Raw genomic sequence first — 23,102 nt, forward strand, 5'->3', positions numbered from 1 at the left:
ATAGAATCTTAAGTGGAAAGTACGTTTTTAAATGTTTTCAGTGACCCCACATCTTAGAAATTCAGTGGACAGAGACTATCCATGAGGAACCAAAAGTACTGTTATCTGGCTCTCCAAATAGTATCTCTAATATTTCTGCATAAGAACCAAGACCATTAGATTCCTCTGGTATTAAAAATCCAGGTAAATGTGATGAAGAAAAGTCCAAGAACCAATGAATTAAAAAATCTTTCAAAGTTAATTGTTATAACTTTATACAGTGTGACCTGAATGGAAATACTATAACAGGTTCTCCTTTGCAGAGAAGTAAAATATGATAATAACAGTAAAAAGATTACAAGAAATGAGAGACAATGAATAAAAGAATTATAGTCCTGAAAAACTGTTTTAAGTATAATTTTCTACCTTGTTTTTTAAACAGAAGACACATTAAGCTTCACATTTTGTCCTACAGTGCGGCCTCTCACCAAGAAAGTGCCCCCTCAAAAGTAGTTCCCAGTATTATCTCTGATTCCTTAAAACTGGAACAATAATCACCAGTTTTAAAAAGAGGTGCATCAACAGAGCTGCACTTCACAATGTGTGCTCCTTTTAGTGGAAGCATACAGCCCGGCATGTAAGTACTTCAAGCCACTAGGCCAATATAGCTCATCTTCTTGGAGCATCAACTTTAGTTAAGAGATACATAGGGAAGAAATTTTTACTTATGAAAACATGACTTAATAATGAATGTTTATTAGGCCAATATAGCTCATCTTCTTGGAGCATCAACTTCAGTTAAGAGATACATAGGGAAGAAATTTTTACTTATGAAAACATGACTTAATAATGAATGTTTAAGATAAAATATAAAAATTCCAAGAAATTTCTCATACCATACCTCTTAGGAAACCTCTTTGGGGAAAGGATAGGAGGTATTAAATGGACAGTCTGAGATGCATAGGAACAGGAAGAATACTAGTTTGGAAACTAAAAGACCTGCATCTTATAGAATTAAAAACAGAAAAAAAGAAAGTGCTGGACTAGTGGTAAGAAAACAGGAAGGGCTGATTTATGAGGCAGGAAACTTTAACTTGCATGGAAGCAAGAAAAGAGAGAACAAATCCCTAAGACTTTAACCACATGCAGGGAGCATTCTGGAAATGTTAAGGGACATTTTTGATTATCACAATTAGTAGGGAGGACTCATTGAAACTTTAGTGATTAAAGCCATGTATACCAGATAACCGGCAATTCACGGAACAGCCAAACTCAACAAAAAATTATTATTGCAAGACTTTCAAATATCTCAATACATGGTCATATAGATTAAAACTTTTTGAACATAAAAGATAACTGTTTTAACATTAACTATTTTTCACAGTTTATTAACAGACATCGAATCTCTAGGAATACAACTAACATATAAATTGAAGGAAGTCTGTACTTTGTTTTGCTGAAAATTTTACCTAAGGTTATTCATGATTTCTAAAGAAAAAAATTACAGCATAATGACAGTTCTGCTGCCACATCTGATTTGCCAAAACCAAATCCTTGAGCATATACTGCTGCTACTGCTAAGTCACGTCAGTCGTATCCGACTCTGTGTGACCTCATAGACGGCAGATTTGCATATAAATATTCCCTGGTAGCTCAGACGGTAAAGCATCTGCCTACAATGCTGGAGACCTGGATTCAATCCCTGGGTTGGGAAGATCCCCTGGAGAAGGAAATGGCAACCCACTCCAGTATTCATGCCTGGAAAATCCCATGGACCAAGAAGCCTGGTGGGCAACAGTCCATGGGGTCGCAAAGAGTCGGACACGACTGAGTGACTTCACTACATGTAACTAATATTAATGATTAAGTCTTAGAACCAAGTATCATTGGCAGTTAGTGATATATAAAAAATGAGGACATCACAGAACTTCATTAATAGTTTGTTGTTGAAATGCGTCATGTTTTTTTGGACTGTCATCTTTTTTGGATAGGGCACAAAAGGCTATTCATGCTGTAAAAATTGCACACTGACATTATTTATGTTGGCAAAAGTCAACTGCACAAATTTTATATGGCTTCATATACTAATGTGTCTTTTCTCAATTCATCCTTTGCCTCTATTTCTTTCACATGTAATAATGTTCAAAAATAATCTTTGGAAATACTAGTAACTATCCCACATAATTACATAAAGAATCACTGTGACACTATGTTATAAATAGGGGCTTCGCTGGGGGTTCAGACCGTGAAGAATGTGTCTGCAATGCGAGAGACCAGAGTTTGATCCCTGGATTGAGAAGATCCCCTGGAGAAGGGAATGACTACCCACTCTGGTATTCCTGCCTGGAGAATTCCGTGGACAGAGGAGCTTTGTGGGCTACAGTCTATGGGGTCACAAAGAGTCAGACATGACTGAGCAACTAACACTCTTTTTTTCACTATGTTATAAATAAGGCCAGCTCACCTGCCAGAGTATCTTACTTCCTTTTTTCCCAGGCAGTAGTCTGAAGTTAAAAGTTATTTCTCTCTCTCTCATCAGATGTATGATCTGTAATTTTGTATCCTAGTACTAAATTTTATTTTAATGTCCACTAAAATACTGCTCTTACCTTTTCTTGTACTTCTGATACAGAATGTTTTGACCTTTTTTACTTATAAATTCAAACTTACTCATTATAAATAGATGTAAAATCTGAATACCATACTGTTTTACAGTGTAATAGTGCATACATGTTTGAAATACAGATTGCTTCAAGTAAACTTTGTTGTTGTTCAGTTATTAAGCTGTGTTTGACTCTTTGCAATCCATGGACTGTAGCACATTGGCTCCTCTGTCCTCCACTATCGCCCAGAGTTTGCTCAAATTCATGTCCATTGAGTCGGTGATGTTATTTAACTATCTCATTCTCTGCCACCCTCTTCTTTTGCTTTCAATCTTTCCCACCATCAGGGTCTTTTCCAATGAGTCGGCTCTTTGCATCAGGTAGCCAAAGTATTGGAGCTTCAGCTTCAGCATCAGACCTTCCAAAGAATATTCAGGACTGATTTCCTTTAGAATTGACTGGTTTGATCTTTGCTGTTCAAGGGATTCTCAAGAGTCTTCTCCAGCACTACAATTCAAAAGCACCAATTTTTGACACTCAGCCTTCTTTATGGTCCAACTCTCACATCTGTACATAACTACTGGAAAAATCATACCTTTGACTAGATGTACCTTTTTCGGCAAAGTAATGTTTCTGCTTTTTAATACGCTGTCTAGGTTTGTCATAGCTTTCTTTCCAAGGAGCACGTCTTTTAATTTCATGGCTGCAGTCACCATCTGCAGTGATTTTGGAGTCCAAGAAAATAAAGTCTGTCATTGCCTCCACTTTTTCCCCTTCTATTTGCCATGAAGTGATGGGGTCAGATGACATGATCTTCATTTTTCGAATGTTGAGATTCAAGCCAGCATTTTCACTCTACTCTTTCACCTTCATCAAGAGGCTCTTTAGCTCTTCACTTTCTGCCATTAGAGTGGTATCTTCTGCATATCTGAGGTTATTGGTATTTCTCCCAGCAATCTTGATTCCAGCTTGTTCTTCATCCAACCTGGCATTGGCACAATGTATTCTGCACATAAGTTAAATAAGCAGGTTGACAATATACAGCCTTTTCATACTCTTCTCTCAATTTTGAACCAGTCAGTATTCCATGTCCAGTTCTATCTGCTGCTTCTTTACCTGCATACAGGTTTCACAGGAAGCAGGTAAGGTGGTCTGGTATTCACATCTCTTTAAGAATTTTCCAGTTTGTTGTGATCCACACAAAAGCTTTATTTAGCATAGTCAATGAAGCAGAAGTAGATGTTTTTCTGGAACTCTCACTTTTTCGATGATCCAACAGATGTTGGCAATTTGATCTCTAGTTCCTCTGCCTTTTCTAAATCCAGCTTATACATCTGAAAGCTCTTTGCTCACATACTGATAAAGCCTAACTTGAAGGATTTTGAGCATAACCCTGCTAGTATGTGAAATGAGCCTAACTGTACAGTAGCTTGACAATTTTTTGGCACTGCCCTTCTTTGGAATGAAAAATGACCTTTTCCAGTCCTATGGACACTGAAAAGTTTTCCAAATTTACTGACATAATGAGTGTAGCACCTTAACAGGATCATCTTTTAGGATTTTAAATGGCTCAACTGGAATTCCATCACCTTCACTAGCATTGTTCATAGTGATGCTTTCTAAGGTCCACTTGACTTTATACTCCAGGATGTTCGGCTCTAGGTGACTGACCATACCATGGTGGTTATTAGGGTCTTTGACCTTTTTTGTATAGTTCTTCTGTGTATTCTTGCCACCTCTTCTTCATCTCTTCTGTTTCTGTTAGGTCCTTACCTTTTCTTTCCTTTACCATGCCCTTCCTTGTATGAAATGTTCCCTTGATATCTCCAAGTTTCTTGAAGATATCTCTAGTCTTTCCCATTCTATTGTTTTCCTTTATTTCTCTGCACTGTTCATTTAAGAAGGCCTTCTTATTTCTCCTTCCTAGTCTCTGGAACTCTGCATTCAATTGGGATATCTTTCCCTTTATTTCTTTTCCCATTATTTCTTTTTTGGTTAAAACATAATTTATATTTATTTTTGAGTGTAGAAAGGTCACGTTACTTATGAATTTCACTTTGGAATAGTTATCTATAGAATACAACAGGAGTTGCTGAGTCTATTTGAGTCAAGAGTCATGGCTTTAAAGCAAAAGATTTTGGCAAAGACTCGATGTCTCCTCAAAATACCAAGAACAGTTAAGGTGAAACTTTTAAGGAAGGTTTCCATAACAACAGGGATAATGTGAAGTTAAGGAAATAACTTGGTAATTAGTACCAAGATGAATGGGAAGAACTACAAACAATACCTAACACTAACAGTTATAAGCTTTAACAAAATTTCCAGGAAAACAGTGGCATTGCTGGAGAGGAAAGCCACAGGTATTCATGAATAACCATATAATACTTAAAAAAAAAAAAAAAAGTGGCTGTCTCTGGAAAGTTACACCTGTCAGGACAGTGGCTGCCTGTGGAATGTTACACCTGTCAGGACAGGAGGTATGACACTTGGTTATAAAGAAGCAAGTAAAAGAACTACTGAAAAAGGAGAAATTACTGAAGGAATTGCTTTCTCTCCCACATGATTTATCAAACACTTTCAGAGGTAGTCAAAAAATTAGCCAGGAAAATTTCAGAAAGATAACTGATTTGAACACAGTTTAAAGGTTTCTGAAATCTATGAAATGGTGATTCTAATCAAAAGTTCAATGGGCTCGTATTTTAAGGTCTAGTCAATCCAGTCTGTGCCACGCTCCTTCCAGCAGAAATAAAACTCAAAAGTAATCCTTCATGTTAAATTTTGAGTTTTCATAATAAATATTAGTACAAACACATTTGGACATTTTACCATTTAGTTTTATGACAGGTTTTGCCATTTTTATCACTGAAATGGGTTTCTTTGTTTTAACACATGGAGTCTTCAGGATATAAATGCCTTCTGACCATTATATTTGTGACCACTGTCCAAAAAGAGTTAGGGCCTAAGTTCACAATTACCTATATTTATTTACTCTTTTCATTAAATCATTTCACTATTTACCTATGACATGAATATCTTTTAGAGTCTGCCATTTGCCGTCATTTTCCAAATAAATTCACTTAAGACTGCTGACTTAAGTGAAGCCTAATAATTAAATGCACTGACCTGGGTAGGCATGTAAACATGTCTAGGACTGAGAGAAAAAAGAAAGAAGTAAATGTTTAAAGATTTAATTTATAAAAGAGAGAAAGGAAAAATACAGGCATATAAAATGATGTTCTTCAGGAAATGAGTACATATATATATATAAAACAAACTACTCTAGATAATAAAAGGAAATAGCTATTAAAAGTTGAAGAAAAGATTTCCTAAAAATAAACCTCAATTACAAATTCAAGTAAAACATGCAAAGATTAAGAAATTTAAGGGGTAGATCACAACCAGACAAATTGTTAACAGGGATAAATGACACTGTGCAGTCAAGTCTGAAATCACTATTATTCAAAACAGGACAGATCATCACACTGTGCTCTGTAAAGGTTCTGAATAAAATATAAAACGTACCAAAATGAGAGATCTGGAAGAGTCAAGATGTATGCACAAGAAGCCATAAACACCCAGAGATTTATAATCTTGGAATGTCTAAACATTACTAGGAAATTATATAAACCAAGGAGCACATTTGACCGTGCTCTGAAACTGATGCTTCTTTAACTATAAGTGTTTGTGCTCTGGGATGTGGGTCCCCCTGGAATAGGCAAAGCTCCTCTCTGAAGCATTCATTTTAGCTGAAGAATTAAAACACATGTGGATATACTATGAAGAATGCCAAATGTGCATTACTTTTAGTGACAAAATACTAGATTTCAAACAGAAATCTCTCGTTTTCTTTGGCAGGTATGCTGATGAACTTTAGTTGTTAAGAAATACAGTGGTGGGAAATTCTTAACTGCAGTTTCAGATATAAGTTCAGTTCAGTTCAGTGGCTCAGTCGTATCCAACTCTTTGCAATCCCATGGACTGCAGCACACCAGGCCTCCCTGTCTATCACCAACTCCCAGAGCTTATTCAAACTCAAGTCCATTGAGTCAGTGATGCCACCCAACCATTTCATCCTGCCGTTCCTTTCTCCTCCTGCCTTCAATCTTTCCCAGCATCAGAGTCTTCTCCAATGAATCAGTTCTTCACATGAGGTGGCCAAAGTATTGGAGTTTCAGCTTCAGCATCAGACCTTCCAATGAATATTCAGGACTGATTTCCTTTAAGATGGACTGGTTGGATCTCCTTGCAGTCCAAGGGACTCTCATGACTCTTCTCCAACACCACAGTTCAAAAGCATCAATTCTTCGGCACTCAGCTTTCTTTATAGTCCAATTCTCCAGCAGTCCATACATGACTACTGGAAAAACCACTGCTTTGACTAGATGGACCTTTGTTGGCAAAGTAATGTCTCTGCTTTTTAATATGCTGTCTAGGTTTGTCATAGCTCTTCTTCCAAGGAGCGTCTTTTAATTTCAAGAGGGCAATAAATGGTTTTAGGAGTCAAGTTACATAGAAATGAGCACATTAAAATGTATATTTGATTGCTTATCTCAAGTAATCCAACATTTCTCAACTAGTATCAAGCCCCAAAAGTGCTCTCCCAAAAGTACTTTAAATGGAAATACTTACTTAGGAAACCAATTTAATCCCAGGTGTTCTGTCTTGGAATATAATATTCTTTCCACCATGTCATAAAGTGGTCGCCAAGGTAACTCCAAATCATCTCTTGAAAGAAGTTCCTTTTTCCTAATTAAAGAAAGAGTGTGCACATTACACACTATACAGGGCAGGCAGTTGTTAAATGCTGCTGTCATCACAGTGGGTTTTGCTTTCCCCCATCCTCAGCCATTCACTGGTAAAACATGTCAGTAGGAAGAACAACGCACAGGACTTTTGCTGCTGCTCAAACCTCAAAGGGCACCACATAAAAAGAGGCATTACACAGCCATTATGGAGAACAGTGTGGAGATTCCTTACAAAACTGGAAATAGACCTGCCCTATGACCCAGAAATCCCACTGCTGGGCATACACACTGAGAAAACCAGAACTGAAAGACATGGGTACCCCAATGTTCATTGCAGCACTGTTTACCATAGCTAAGACATGGAAGCAACCTAGATGTCCATCAGCAGATGAATGGATAAGAAAGCTGTGGTACATATACACAGTGGACTATTACTCAGCTACTAAAAAGAATGCATTTGAATCAGCTCTAATGAGGTGGATGAAACTGGAGCCTATTATACAGAGTGAAGTAAGTCAGAAAGAAAAATACCAATACAGTATATTAACGCATATATAAGGAATTTAGAAAGATGGTAACAATGACACTATATGTGAGACTGCAAAAGAGATACAAAGAACAGACTTCTGGACTCTGTGGCAGAAGGCAAGGGTGGGATGATTTGAGACAACAGCATTGAAATGTATATTATTGTATGTGAAATAGATCACCAGTCCAAGTTTGATGCATGAAACAGGGCACTCAAAGTCGGCGCACTGGGACAACCCTGAGGGGTGGGATGGGGAGGGACGCAAGAGCGGGGTTCAGGATAGGGGACCTGAACCCTATAGGGACACAGACACCCATGACTGATTCATGTCAATGTATGGCAAAAACCATTCAATACTGTAAAGTAATTAGCCTCCAATTAAAATAAATTAATAATTAAAAAAAGAGGCATTACAATTTGTGCCACCATTACTGTAGATGAATTTCATACTTTCCCGTACTATCTATGGAGTACTCCCTGTTTCTGGAATTGTGCTTGGTGTCCAGGATAAGAAAAGAATAAATGATCCCTGTCTTCGCAAGGAACTTACAACTTACATAAGGGAAGCTAATTAGTATAAATGAAACAATCAGACAACATATAGTTCAGTGTGTGTGCTAGAGAAGAGAAGGCTTCATGGAGGAAAAAGAATTTTAGTTAAAAGGTTAATTAACACATGTAGTTTAAACTTATGATAAAGTCTTCTACAATCTTTCTCCAAAATGGTAACCTGGGACTTGGTCTTACCAAAGAACACTTGGCTTTCCTCATTCCCTTAGATCTTGAAGAAAGAAAAAAATCTTACCAGAAATTACAACAAATGGACTTACTTTAACAAGTTGATCAAGAGACGGGCAAATCCCTGCATCATGCTGATTTCCAGTTTTGGAATTGATACCAGCTCATATAATAACTTGATAAAAAGAACATGATCTTCTTTGCTAAATTTTCTCCCATAAAGTCGAATATATCTGGAAAAGAAAAATTGATACAGACTTTAAAAATAGATACATGGTGACACATTTTTGTTCACTGGGGCATTAGTCACATGCCCAAGGTGCAGAAGTAATGTAAATGTCCATCAACAGATGGATAAAGAAAATATGGGTGTGTGTGTATGTGTGTGTATGTACACACACATACACACACACATATATATGTGTAGGAATATTATTCAGCCTTTAAGAAGAAGGCCATCACATGCTAAAACATAGATGGACCTTGAGGACATTATGCTAAGTGAAATAAGACATCAAAAAAAGTCAAATACTGGATGATTACCACTTATATATAATATCTAAAGTAATCAAACTCACAGAAACAGAATGATGGTTGCCAGGGGCTGGAAAGGCAGAGACAGGGAGATAACAGGGTTTCAGTCATACAAGATGAAAAAGTCCTAGAGATCTGTGGCATAACAATGTACACACTTAACAATACCACATGCTGCTGCTGCTGCTAAGTCGCTTCAGTCGTGTCCAACTCTGTGACCCCATAGACGGGAACCCACCAGGCTCCCCCATCCCTGGGATTCTCCAGGCAAGAATACTGGAATGGGTTGCCATTTCCTTCTCCAATGCATGAAAGTGAAAAGAGAAAGTGAAGTCCCTCAGTCATGTCCGACTCTTAGCGACCCCATGGACTGCAGCCCACCAGGCTCCTCCATCCAGGGGATTTTCCAGGCAAGAGTACTGGAGTGGGGTGCCATTGCCTTCTCCAACATATTACACTTAAAAATTGTTAAAAGGGTAAATTTAAGAGCTTGCCACAATTAAAAATAATATGTATTGCTACACTTTAATTTCAAATGTCTTTGATGTTATTTTGTATCCATTCATCATTGTGCAGGAAAGATTTACTCTGGATTTTAATTGAGAGATTACCAAATAAGTATTTTATTGACAAGAAACCTCTCATGATAACTGAATTCTCATCAACCTTTAATGACCTGCAATCCCATTCCTGGGCATGTATCCAGAGAAAAACATGATCTGAAAAGATACACACACTCCAATGTTCATTGCAGCACTGTTTACAATAGCCAAGACATGGAAGCAACTTAAATGTTCATCAACAGAGGAATGGATAAATAAGTGTGGCACATATATACAATGGAATATTCCTCAGCCATTAAAAAGGATGAAGTAATGCTACTGCAGCAACATGGTGGACCTAGAGAGTGTCACACTGAGTGAAGTAAGTCAAATACAGGGGAAATCATGTATGACATCTCTTATATCTGGGATTTTTTAAAAAAACTGATACAAATGAACTTACTTACAAACAGGAAGAGACTCACAGACTTAAAAAAATGAACTGATGGTTGCGGGGAGGGACAGTCAGGGCCTTTGGGAAGGTCATGAACACACTGCTATATTCAAAATGGATAATCAAAGGACCTGCTGTATAAGCACATGGCACTATGCTCACTGTTACGTGCCAGCCTGGATGGGAGTGGAGTCTGGGGGAGAATGGGTATGTGTACATGCATGGCTGAGTCCCTCTGCTGTCCACCTGAAACAACCACAACACTGTTGATTGGCTATACCCCAATACAAAATAAAAAGTTTAAAGTTCGGGGGAAAAAAATTCTAATGACCAATTATAACACTGATGCTTTATTGTTGTATGGTCTTAACTGGCTTTTTGTCACAATAACCTGAAAAGAATCCCTCTGGACCTTTCCCTTATTAAACAATGCTCATTCAAGATAACAACCTATTTAAGGACTTACTGAAACTAATTTAAAACACCACATCAAAGCACAATAAAACAGAAGAAAAGAGTATAGACATAAAAGTTTACTGTTTTAACCACAAGAATCTTTGATGCAGGCTTACTAAGAATCTAAAACAATACAGCAAGTTATCTAACTTGTACTATTTGTCTCTAGACTCATAACTATAATAAAATTAAATTGCTACAAAAAGTACAGTTTTTAATCTCAAAATTGTACATTTTCATTCTTTTTTTTAACTTTAGAGACTCAATGTAATCAAAAGTGTCAACTATAAGCAAACTGAAGGAAAAAGTGTCCCCAAAAGCAAGAATGACCATGGCATAGTTAAGGATTAACTACTTAGAAACCAAACTTAAACTTAGAACAAATTACTGGATGCCTAAAATCATAAAATCCTTTGAGGAAGACCATTCTACAGACAAATACACAAATCAAGAAAAAAGCATTAATATTCCTTATATGATTTTTAGCACTTCCCATTAACTATGATCAAATTAAACTCACATTTAATTTCTAAAGTGAGAATAATTGTTTTTCTTTTTCTAGAAAATCCTCAAAATTCTTGGTTCAGTAAAAGCACTCTTTATTTTCTCAGGCAGCTGCATATTTATTCAGCTCTTGTCTGTCCATCCAAGGTATAATCCCATGATTTCACCTTAGTACTAGACAACTAACCAGTACAGGGTAAGCAGCAATGAGACCAGAGATGTTTTACCTTTCAGTGAATGTTTCTTAAGCACCTAGGCCAGGGAAAGTAACTGGGCTAATGAAGACAATACACAAAGACCCTAAGCCCAGGGCTGCCAGAGGTACTTCAAACTGCTGAAAAAGCCTGGTACAAACTCCTGAAGTCTCTCTCAATTTCACTCTAAATTGAGGAGTAAAAGCTAGAATCATCTAAATGCTACTTTCAAACGAAAACAAACCATATCCTTAAGAAACAGTATATATCTTAAAGATAAAACAGAATTTTGCAAAGAAACATCTCTTGTTCCCAGTGGCTACCTCAGGCCTTGTCAGGGCTCCAAGTGCCCTTGTGGTTAGGCACTTACTCTCCCCTGTGGCTAAGACATTTCTGTGGAAAAACTGGAGAAACACTGCTCTAAGCCTTTGAAATAATTTACCTACAAGCACATCACTTTTGCTGCAGTATATAAATTGTGTAAAAATGAAGGACATAAAATTCATAAACTCCAAAATTCAATACTATGAAGAGACCAACAGGGGAATCCTCAGAGGAGCTAGGACTGCTAACAAAACCAAAAACTTTAGGGGGATTACTCAGAAACTTATTTCCCCTGTTAACAGCAAATAGTTCTTCCCAACCAGAAAGTAATTCCTGTCTCAGAATTTATCAAAACACAGCCCAAGAATGCTACTTCTGAAAAGCTCAGAAGTACTAAAAGAAGAAAGTTAACTGGTCTTCATTAAAATCAGGAACTTCTATTCACAATTAAATACCATGAAAAGTGAAAGACATTTCGAAGATACTTGGAATCAGATATTTGGAACACATACCTATCTGATAAAGCACTCACTCAAACTGCATTAGAACTCCTACAAGTCAATAAGAAATAGCACAAACAAATTAAAAAAAAAAAAATGGGCAAAAGACTCAGGTAGGCACTTCTGGAAAGCCAACATCCAGATGACTTGATGAGCACATGAAAAGACACTCAACATCATCACTTATCAGTAAATCCAAATTAAAACTACAATAGGGTACCACTTCACACCACCGTACTGGCTGAAATTAAAAAGCCCACAATACCCAGTTTTGGTGAGAATAGGACAAAACCACTTTTTATAGCCACTCTGGAAAAACTTGACATCACCTCATAAATGTTCACTAGACATTAGACTGTTTAAGATACACATTCCTGGGCTCTATCTTAAAACTGTATGTGTTAATCACTCAGTTGTGTCCGACTCTTTGCAACCCCATGGACTGTACCCTGCCAGGCTCCTCTGTCCATGGGATTCTCCAGGCAAGAATACTGGAGTGAGCTGCCATTCCCTTTCTCCAGGGAATCCTCCCAATCCAGGGATAGAACTCAAGTCTCCTGCATTGCAGGCAGATTTTTTACCATCTGAGCCACCAGAGAAGCCCATCAAAACTAGTCCATCAAAAATACCGGGAGTGGTAAATGCAATAAAGTTGCTTCTTTTTTCTTTCTTGAAAAAGGAAATTTAAAAAACTATTCAGAGTGGAGACTGAGAGTCTTCACTTAAAACTACTCTAGTTGTTTTTTCCTTATATTTATTCAAAAATTCTACTTTAGATTGTATTTAGAGACAGTCCATTCCCTTTTCCCAATTAATTTGCACATTAAATTTTAGGACTAAAAATTTCTATCAAAATACTTCAAAACCTTAATAACAGTCATGACTGAATTTTCAAATAGGATATTTTCTTAAACTATCCAGAATATATAGGTGACAAGTCATTAGGTTCCATCCTCCCACAGGAGGAAAACACAGTAAAATACAGAAGCACTTTTCAACTGCTTCCTCCTCACAACCTTATAGTGTTATTAGTAAAACGCTTTATGTTTTAATCTCAAGTAAAGACAGCAGCATACCAGGAACAGTCATTATATAATCAAATGTGCAATGCTGTCACGGTTTTCTACTATACATCCTGAAGATAAGTTTACTATATATTTCTAGAAAATTTAAGTAAAAAGTATAAGATTATACAGTACTATTGACATGAACTAAGAATTAGAGCTTAACTAGAGGCTAAAAATAATTGGTTTTCAATACAGGCTTTGTCGTTCATCAATTATTTTTCTTCAAGGCAATCACTTGGTTTCTAAGGTTCTAAATATATCCACAAATAAAAGTAAAATTAACATCATTTTAAAGCAACATTAAGACTGTGTTATTATAAAACATATAAGACATTTGGCAAAGAAATTTAATCTTAAGTAAGTGCTTTACTTTGGGTAGTCCTACTTAAAAGACAAAAAATGAAACTTTAACTTGAAATTTTAAAAGCCAGAATTTAAATACTGTCATTGAAAAGTACTTAAAAGCATTTGTGGATGATTTAAAAAAAAAATCACATCCAGCAATATGCCCTAAATAAAAATTCAGAATATCAAAGTCAAAATACCAAAAATCTTTTCAATGCACATTTGCAATAATAAGTATTTCTTGGGAAAAAACCTAAAAGTCTGATAAAGGAATGATTTGTTAAATTCATTTGTTAAATAAATTTGTGGTTTGTGCCTTTAGACTACAGTGCAGTCATTTAAAATTGTTTTCAAAGAATTTTATAGACGTCAAATGTAACATCATATAAAATATCATGATATAAAACATTCACAATATGTAACTAAACAAAAAGAAACATTCATGCATTAGGATTAAAAAATAAAACAAACACTATAAAATATTACTTCTTGATGATCATACTGACTCATGTTCTTCTGTATACCTCTGTTTATACAAACTGTTTTAAAGGAAACGGGCATTATCTATTATAATTAAAATTAACATGTAAAAATATTTCATATCAACTTCTGCTGTACAATGCTTATAACTAGATAATTAATATTTCTGCATTTCTACTATTATCTTAATTAAAAGACCCTTTATCAAAGACTACTCAACTCCTACTTAAAAGGGCACAGGAGAGATTCCTTGGAGGTCCAGTAGTTAGGATTCAGCACTTTCACTGCTGTGGTCCAAGTTCAATTCCTGGTGGGGGAAGTAAGATTTTTCAAGCAGCACAGTAGCCAAAGCAATTTTTTAAATAAATAAGAGCATAGGAGTCAAGTTGTTCTCATCAGCCAAAAGTGAGACCATAAATCACAATAAATGAAGTGAAGTTGCTCAGTCATGTCTGACTCTTTGCGACCCCATGGACTGTAGCCTATCAGGGTCCTCTGTCCATGGGATTCTCCAGGCAAGAATACTGGAGTGGGTTGCCATTTCCTTCTCCAGGGGATCTTCCCAACCCAGGGATTGAACCCGGGGCCTCCCGCATTGCAGGCGGACGCTTTATCATCTGAGCCACCAGGGAAGCCCCATAAATCACAATAATTAACTGCAAAAGATGTTCAAATTAAGTTCATAAAGAATAAAAGGTATCACCATTTTGCAATCTATAACAGATGCAGGATGGCCACTAACATCACAAAAAGAGAACATCGGAGGTTACTCATCTCCTGATACAATTATACAATATCAACTATTATACAGTCCTGAAACAGAAAATTAAACTTTATGTGCTGAAGAACAGCAACAAAATCAATTAGTGTGTCTTTACCACTTCAATCTGACTTCCACTAAAGCAGAAGTGGAAATGTAATTAGAATTATATAATTAATAAAGCTGACTTTAAAAGACACAAATAAAAATTGTAAACTTACAGAAACTATGCCTTTTTTTCGATCTTTTTGTGGAACACCTATAAACACTGGTTGTAAAATACACTACAAACAAAACCTTACTTAATTCTAACATGTGGATATTACATTGGCCTGAGTCTGATTACAATAAATTGTAAATTAGAAAATATTAACCAAGTGTAACAAAAAGAAACCAAATCATTTAAAGGCATGCATATGAGTCAATTAAATAATCCCTTTCAGACTTAAGGTAGACTCCTCCGTGAGGTACTTCCTTTAAAATCATATTCAGTCAATAATGACTATTCTTACTGTTATCAATCAGCATTATTCTGAATCTAGATTAAAAAGTAAACTAGGAAACAAAAATAATGAAAATTGTTTCAGGAAAGGCAGAATAGTATGACTTCAATGCTATAATTATACCTAAAACATCTGAAAGTATTAGTCGCTCAGTCGTGTCCAGCTCTCTGGGACTCCATGGACTATAGCCTGCCAGGCTCCTCTGTCCATGGAATTCTCCAGGCAAGAATACAGGGGTGGGTTGCCATTCCCTTTCTCCAGGGGATCTTCCCAATCCAGGGATAGAATCTGCATCTCCTGTATGGCAAGGGGATTCTTTATCATCTGAGCCACCAGGGAGCCCTGAAACAATCAACTAAAAAACTGCTTTTAGACTACATAAGAAAATTTGCAGAACAGTTTTTGTAAAAGTCAGCAGGCTTCCTGTATGGCTCCCAAATAAAAAAGAACAATAGTTGAATACTGCTCCATTCATAATACCAACAAATGATTAATTAGAAATATCTCTAAAGAAAAGTGCAAGAGTTAATCTTAACATAATAAAAACTACTAAAATGTAAAATATTTGAATAAAAAGTGAGGCATAACAGGGAATTCTACTCAATACTCTATAATGGCCTATATGGGAAAAGAATCTAAAAAAGAGTGAATATATGTACAACTTACTTTGCTGTACAACTGAAACTAACACAACAGTGTAAATCGACTATACTCCAAGAAAAACTTTTTAAAGAGGCACCCACAAATGCAAAAAAAAAAAAAAAAATTGTAGACAACAGGAATTTTTTTAAATGTGTTTTAATACCTGACAGCTAGGGCTCAACGACAAGTATTTTATAGCCAGGAAAACTGAGATGATCAATGAAATCCTTGACCAACTCCAAAATTAATTTATTTCACACAGTAACTTCAATTCCTCCCTCTACCAAAAAAATAAATATATATACTATCTCTACACCATATCAGCTCCAGTCTTTCTCTTCTGTTCCTAAATACAAGTCGCTCAGTCATGTCCAACTCTTTGCAACCCTATGGACTGCAGCCTGCCAGATTCCTCTGTCCACGGAATTCTCCAGGCCAGAATACTGAAGTGGGTAGCTGTTCCCTTCTCCAGGGGATCTTCCCAACCCAGGGATCGAACCCAGGTTTCCTGCACTGAAGGTGGGTTCTTTACCGTCTGAGCACCAGGGAACCGCTGTTCCGAAGGTGCCACGAAATAGAAAAAATTTAAAAAGGTAAAATTATCAGATAAATCTAAAGGAGAATTACTTTGACTTCATTCCATGACTAAGTCCTGAAATACATTATGTTAAAAACGTAGATATAGCTTCTCACTGCTAGAAACAGTAAATGAACAGATAAAATGAAAGGTTTCCTCATAAACCCACCTCTCCTCTTTTCGCTCAATTATGTGTTTATTCAAAAAGCATTTCTACAACAAATGACATGTACAGTATGACCCAAATTGTTCCTTTAGGTCAAACTCAAAATCAGATGTAAGGAGACATTTACCAAAAAACTAAGTAATATACTGAAGGAGGGGCATAAATGCAGTTTATCATTAGAATTTTGTGATTTTTTTTAACCAAAAGTTTCATTATATATAAGTGATTACTGAACCCAATCTTGAAAGATTAGAGAGCTGTCATGACTCTGAATAGGGAACTAAAGTTCAGTATAATCTGAGCAGTTGGGGAAAGAGGTGGCAGGAGGCACAAAAGACAGCTCTAGGTAGCAAGAAAAGCAACCTTCTGTGACAAGAAGACACAGCTGGTGGGGTGGGAGGGAGGCTCGAGAGGGAGGGGATAAATATATACTTATGGTTGATTCATATTGTTGTACAAGAGAAAACAATACAACATTGTAAAGTGATTAAAAATTAAAAAAAAAGAAGACACAGCCAAAAGAACATTACTTGTTCTATTTCCCCTTCAAAAAAGTCAAACTGAGGATCAAGAAAAGGAATAGATTATCACAAACAACCAAATAAGGATTTTAATTCCAAGTGACTGCTGCTTGGGACGAAGGCAACAAAGGTGCTATCTACAGGGGAGGATGTCTTACTTTCCATGTTAAGTTGCTTTGCAACTCCCAACATTATAATCAACTCTGGATAGAGAGGACAGTTATGTATTTCAACACAATAGCCAAGCAAGCATGAACAAAATGGTTTTACAAGCTTGCTAAGACTTCAAACTGCTCTGTCAGTCCCATGGGCAAGTCATTTAACCTTCAGTGCATGTGTACGAAACCTGGGTTTCCTCACAAGGCTATGGGGATAGATAATTGATTAACAGGCATGAAAGACAGTCTTTGATTTAACTATGCTAGAATGGGGCTCCAGGTACCAGCTGTTTTCTTGTAAGTTTCCCAGATGTCTCACTATGTTTGAGAACCACTGCACCAATGGCACCTCACTCCAGTACTCTCGCCTGGAAAATCCCATGGACAGAGGAGCCTGGTGGGCTGCAGTCCATGGGGTCGCTAGGAGTCGGACACGACTGAGCGACTTCACTTTCACTTTTCACTTTCATGTATTGGAGAAGGAAATGGCAACCCACTCCAGTGTTCTTGCCTGGAGACTCCCAAGGACGGCCTAGCCTGGTGGGCTGCCGTCTGTGGTGTTGCACGGAGTCGGACACGACTGAAGCGACTTAGCAGCAGTAGCGGCACCTAAGCAGACTGATGGGAGCATAATTTATGCTTTTTAAAATCCACTTAAATCATTAAAAATATAACACTAATACAATGTTTCAATTTATATTTCTCTAACTACTTGTGAGGCTAAACATATATTCTTAAGATAATTTGCCTTTAAAAAATATAAAAAATTAATACCTTAAAAAAAGGGGGGCAACCCAGAGAATAAATAATGAGTTAAGTTATAGATTATAAGACAATGTTCCTTCAACATCTATACTGAACCATGCTGGAAATCTGTGGATGGGACAATAAACCTATACATTTTCTTCCCTTTATTTTTTTAACCAACTATAAGTTGCATCCTTGAGAACTGAGAGGAAAATATTACTGGGGAGGAGGGGAGTTATTATTTTATCAGGAAAGCAATATATACTTATTTAAATGATTCAAATAGTGCAACAAGCATACAAATTTGAAAATTGTTGCCTATGACTGTTAATAGCCTAGATAATATCCTTCCAGACTTTATTTATATACAAATGTACATATGTATATACTTTTCAAAAACACAAATGTAATGATAATACAGATATTGTTTACTGCTTATTTATTTTTTTTTACTCAACGGAAGCTCAAACCACTGTTCAATGCCTATAAAATGTGGTGGCAGGGACCTCTGTATCACTAATATTTCACTCTCAGCTCTTAACAGAGATGAAACAAGGTGAACACTGAGAAACTTTTTTGCAACCGACTGTACAAGTACACCTTGAGAAATACAATGACTTAAGTATTGTAGCTCCCCCACGGCTAGTTCTATTTTTAAAACAAAAAACCAAAAAACCTTCAAACTGACAATGAATATCTGACCAAGTTAAACAAACTGGTTTAACACACTGAGAGCAGGTTTCCAAAACCCTGAAAGCCAGGTCTGTCATCAAGTGTAGCATAATACCTCTGATGGAAGGCACTAAAGGAACAAAGAGACCCGAGGTTTACTCTCCTCTTTACCCCCACCTACCACAGGCTGAATAACACACTGGAGCTTCAGCATATTATATGTCAGAGTTATGTCCTCTACCACTTACTAAAATTGACACAACAATCTCTAGTAAAGTCATTCACTATTAACACCTAATGATGCCTCTATTTTTCTCCCAGTTGCTTCTCTCTTGAAGCACAGAAGAGCGGCATTCATTTCTTGAAATATTGTACTATCATTTAAGAGCCAGACATGGCAACAGGCAATGGAAACAAAAATAAATAACAAATGGCCCTACAGCATGCAGCCTAGAGAGAGGGACAGACAACTGATTATTTCAATATGATGGTCTGAGTACAGACTAACACGTGTGCTCAATTTGCTCCACCTCTGTTCCCACACATTAAATATCTTCCTCCAAATTCCTCCTTACCTAATCAAATCCTATCTCAAGGCTCAGCTGCAGTTTTCCCAGGTGATACAGCCCAGGCAGCTTTCCTTACTCTGGACATATGGTTAAGAGCAAAAGCCCTGTGGTCAGCAAGCAAATTGGCTGTTACATAACTTAAGATTCATTTCTTCAAAGGTAAAACTGAGATAATAAATGTCAGTCAGTGAAGTTGCTCAGTTGTATCCAACTCTTTGCAATCCCATGGACTGTAGTCTACCAGGCTCCTCCATCCAGGGAATTTTCTAGGCAAGAGTACTGGAGTGGGTTGCCATTTCCTTCTCCAGGGGATCTTCCTGACCCGGCGATCGAACCCAGGTCTCCCACACTGCAGGCAGACGCTTTACCATTTGAAATACCAGGGAAGCTGAGATAATAAATGTACCTACAGTTAATTGTGAAAATCAAATGAAGTAACAAATATAAAGCCTTTAGCATACTGCTGGCACATACTGAGCCCTCAACAGATGGTAGGTAGTATCTGTATCACTCATTTAACAATCTGTGGGGCTTCCCTGTGGCTCAGTTGGCAAAGAATCTGCCTGCAATGAAGGAGGGAAAGTGAAAGTGAAAGTCGCTCAGTCGTGTCCAACTCTGCAACCCCATGGACTGTCTATGGAATTCTCCAGGCCAGAATACTGGAGTGGGTAGCCTTTCCCTTCTCCAGGGGATCTTCCCAACCCAGAGATCGAACCCAGGTCTCCCGTATTGCGTGCGGATTCTTTACCAACTGAGCAATCAGGGAAGCAATGCAGGAGACCTGGGTTTAATTCCTAGGTCAGGAAGATCCCCTGATAAGGGAATGGCTACCCACTTCAGTGGTAATAGGGAATGCTCTCTTGTAAAATCCCTTGGGTTACTGACATTTTGGGGGCTTCCTTGGTGCCTCAGCGGTAAAGAATCTGCCTGCAATGTGGGAGACCTGGGTTCAATCCTTGGGTCAGGAAAATTCCCTGGAGGGGGACATAGCAATCCACTCCAGTAGTCTTGGTTGGAGAATCCCGTGGACGGAGAAGCCTGGCAGGCTACAGTCCACACGGTCACATAGAGTTGGACACGACTGAGCATGCATGCTCGCACTGATATTTTTAAACTGTTGAGACTTTTTATTTTCATCTTTTGTATCTTGATAGCTCAATAAGTAGGTGTGGATTATATAGCTAAAGTATTGAAAGAAACTTGAAAAATGAGTAGCTTTCAAAATTTTTTGGCCACAATCCACAGTAATAAATATAGAATGTAGCATACACAAAAACATATGTATAATTGAAACAAAGGTCATGATCATTCACCTTTATTACTTCTAAAGTCACTCTAATAATTTTAGTCTAGTTCAACAAACCAAACCAAATCACACCCAAAGTGGTTGAGACCTACTAAACTGAATTCACAGGTCTTTGGTCATAACCCCAAATTTGGGTTAAAACACTTAAAAATGAACCTTTGGATGAAATATGATGAGAATTTCACGCACAAACAAAAAAAAAAAAAAAACACAGTGAAAAGGTCTTAGGATATCTGTCTGTTAAACTTTGAGTTTATTTTAAAAATCACACTTCTAAAATCATTCCTAGATTGTTAAATCACAACTTTTCTCCTGCTATACACCAAACAGGGACCTCTGTTTTGTATATGTTGACAGAACTTTGAGAACATTTTATTAACTAGGATCTCTGGAAATAACCTACCTTCCCTTAGAACACAAGCTATGCCAACTAAACTCTTCAGGAATGTGTCCAAAATACAAGCACTCATGAACATTCATAAAATTTCTTGCTATAAAAACTTCCTTCATCCCTGGCTTAAAAAAGGAAAATGTCATACAGAGAACTAGTGGTTACCAGTGGGGAAAGGTAAGAGGGAGGGGCAATATAGGAGGAGAGAATTAAGAAGTACAAACTATTATGTATAAAATAAGCTACAAGGACATACTGTACAATACAAGGAATATAACCAATATTTTACAGGATAAATGGATTCTTTTTATAAATGGATTTATAAATGGATTCCTTTGTGGCTAAGCTGGTAAAGAATCCACCTGCAATGTGGGAGACCTGGGTTCGATCCCTGGGTTGCGAAGATCCCTTGGAAAAGGGAAAGGCTATCCACTCCAGTATTCTGACCTGGAGAATTCCATGGACTGTATAGTCCAAGGGATCGCAAAGAGTCGGACACGACTGAGTGATTCTCGCTTCATAAATGGAGTACAGTCTTTAAAAATTGTGAATCATCTTGTATACCTGTAACATACATCGAAAATCAACTATACTTCAACTAAAAAAATTAAGTAGAAAGGAAAAAAGAGAATTGTCAGAAAATGAAATGAAACACCCACACTTAACAACCCAAAGATTACTAACATTCTATTTAAACTGCCTACCATTACAAGATTATAAAGCATTTTTAATAATTCTTAAGCAATTTCCAACTTACTTGCACTAAAATACTATTTTCACATCCATTTCACAGCTGCAATGGTGTTAAGGTTTTTTCTTAGAAAGGGAAAAGGCTTTTATTACATTTTCTTAACTCTAAAATTTAGGATCTAAGTATTATTATTATTTTTAAAGCCAAATTAGCATAAAAAGGTAATGACCATTACAAAATTTTATGGTTCATCTATCAAAAAATTGTAGTAACAATACTCTAAATTTTTAAACACTAAATATTTAACAATAATGATAGCTTTATTTTTAAATGAGGATTTCAAAGTCCCTGATGCAACCGATACAATCTGCTCTCTTCTCTAAATAACTGTTAAAACCCATTCCCTTTACACTCCCTCTCCCTTTAGGTTACACCATTCTCTTCCTCAACCAAGATGGCTCCTTCCCTCCACTTCTTTGGTTAAATATACACTTTCTTTTGAACCCAATATTAAAATAGAAGTGAAGTGAAGTTGCTCAGTTGTGTCCGACTCTTTGCGACCCCATGGACAGTAGCCAAGCTCCTCCGTCCATGGGATTTTCTAGGCAAGAGTACTGGAGTGGGTTGCCGTTTTCCTTCTCCAGGGAATCTTCCCGACCCAGGGATCGAACCAAGGTCTCCCGCAGTGTAGACAGACGCTTTACCGTCTGAGCCACCAGGGAAGTCAATATTAAAACAGATCTGACCCCAAATTCATTTTTTCTCCATTTTGACTGTCAAAGTAATAATTCATTACAAACTGCATAATGTTTTAGTTGACAACAAAACTGTTAATTCTAACATTACTGAGTACCTATGAATGTATATATGCTATCCAATATGCCGGGGGTGCAATGCTGCTGCTGCTGCTGCTGCTAAGTCGCTTCAGTGTGTCTGACTCTGTGCGACCCCATAGACGGCAGCCCATCAGGCTCCCCCGTCCCTGGGATTCTCTAGGCAAGAACACTGGAGTGGGTTGCCATTGCCTTCTCCAATGCATGAAAGTGAAAAGAGAAAGTGAAGTCGCTCAGTCATGTCTGACTCCTAGCGACCCTATGGACTGCAGCCTACCAGGCTCCTCTGTCCATGGGATTTTCCAGGCAAGAGTACTGGAGTGGGTGCCACTGGCAGTGCGATGAAGGAGAGGTCAATATCAAAGACTCTGAGCCCAAAAGAGCTCACAGTAGAGGGAAGGTAGGTAAACAAAGAACGTAAAAGCAGGAATAAGGAATCACAAGAGAGTACACTAAAAGGGAAGAAATGCCTAGGCCAAATATGGAAGTAGCCAACTTTAGGATTCCAAATGGGAATATTTACAGGATGTGCTGCTTTTAACACTCAGAGGCCAGTCTCAATGAATGCAGAG

The 23,102-nt window shown here is 37.3% G+C and overlaps 1 protein-coding gene across 2 annotated transcripts in view; it reads right to left on the reverse strand.

Annotated features, from left to right (window-relative positions):
- Positions 1–23,102, reverse strand: part of PSME4 (proteasome activator subunit 4) — a 100,178-nt gene that overhangs the window by 69,798 nt on the left and 7,278 nt on the right. For both annotated transcript variants that reach the window (XM_027555278.1, XM_027555280.1), the window contains exons 2-3: positions 8,687–8,827; positions 7,212–7,328 (exon numbers count right to left, since the gene is read on the reverse strand). In XM_027555278.1, the coding sequence (XP_027411079.1) occupies positions 7,212–7,328; positions 8,687–8,827 (258 nt within the window). The remainder of the gene's footprint in view (positions 1–7,211; positions 7,329–8,686; positions 8,828–23,102) is intronic.

The sequence above is a fragment of the Bos indicus x Bos taurus genome, chromosome 11, assembly GCF_003369695.1.
Source record: "Bos indicus x Bos taurus breed Angus x Brahman F1 hybrid chromosome 11, Bos_hybrid_MaternalHap_v2.0, whole genome shotgun sequence".
NCBI lineage: Eukaryota > Metazoa > Chordata > Mammalia > Artiodactyla > Bovidae > Bos > Bos indicus x Bos taurus.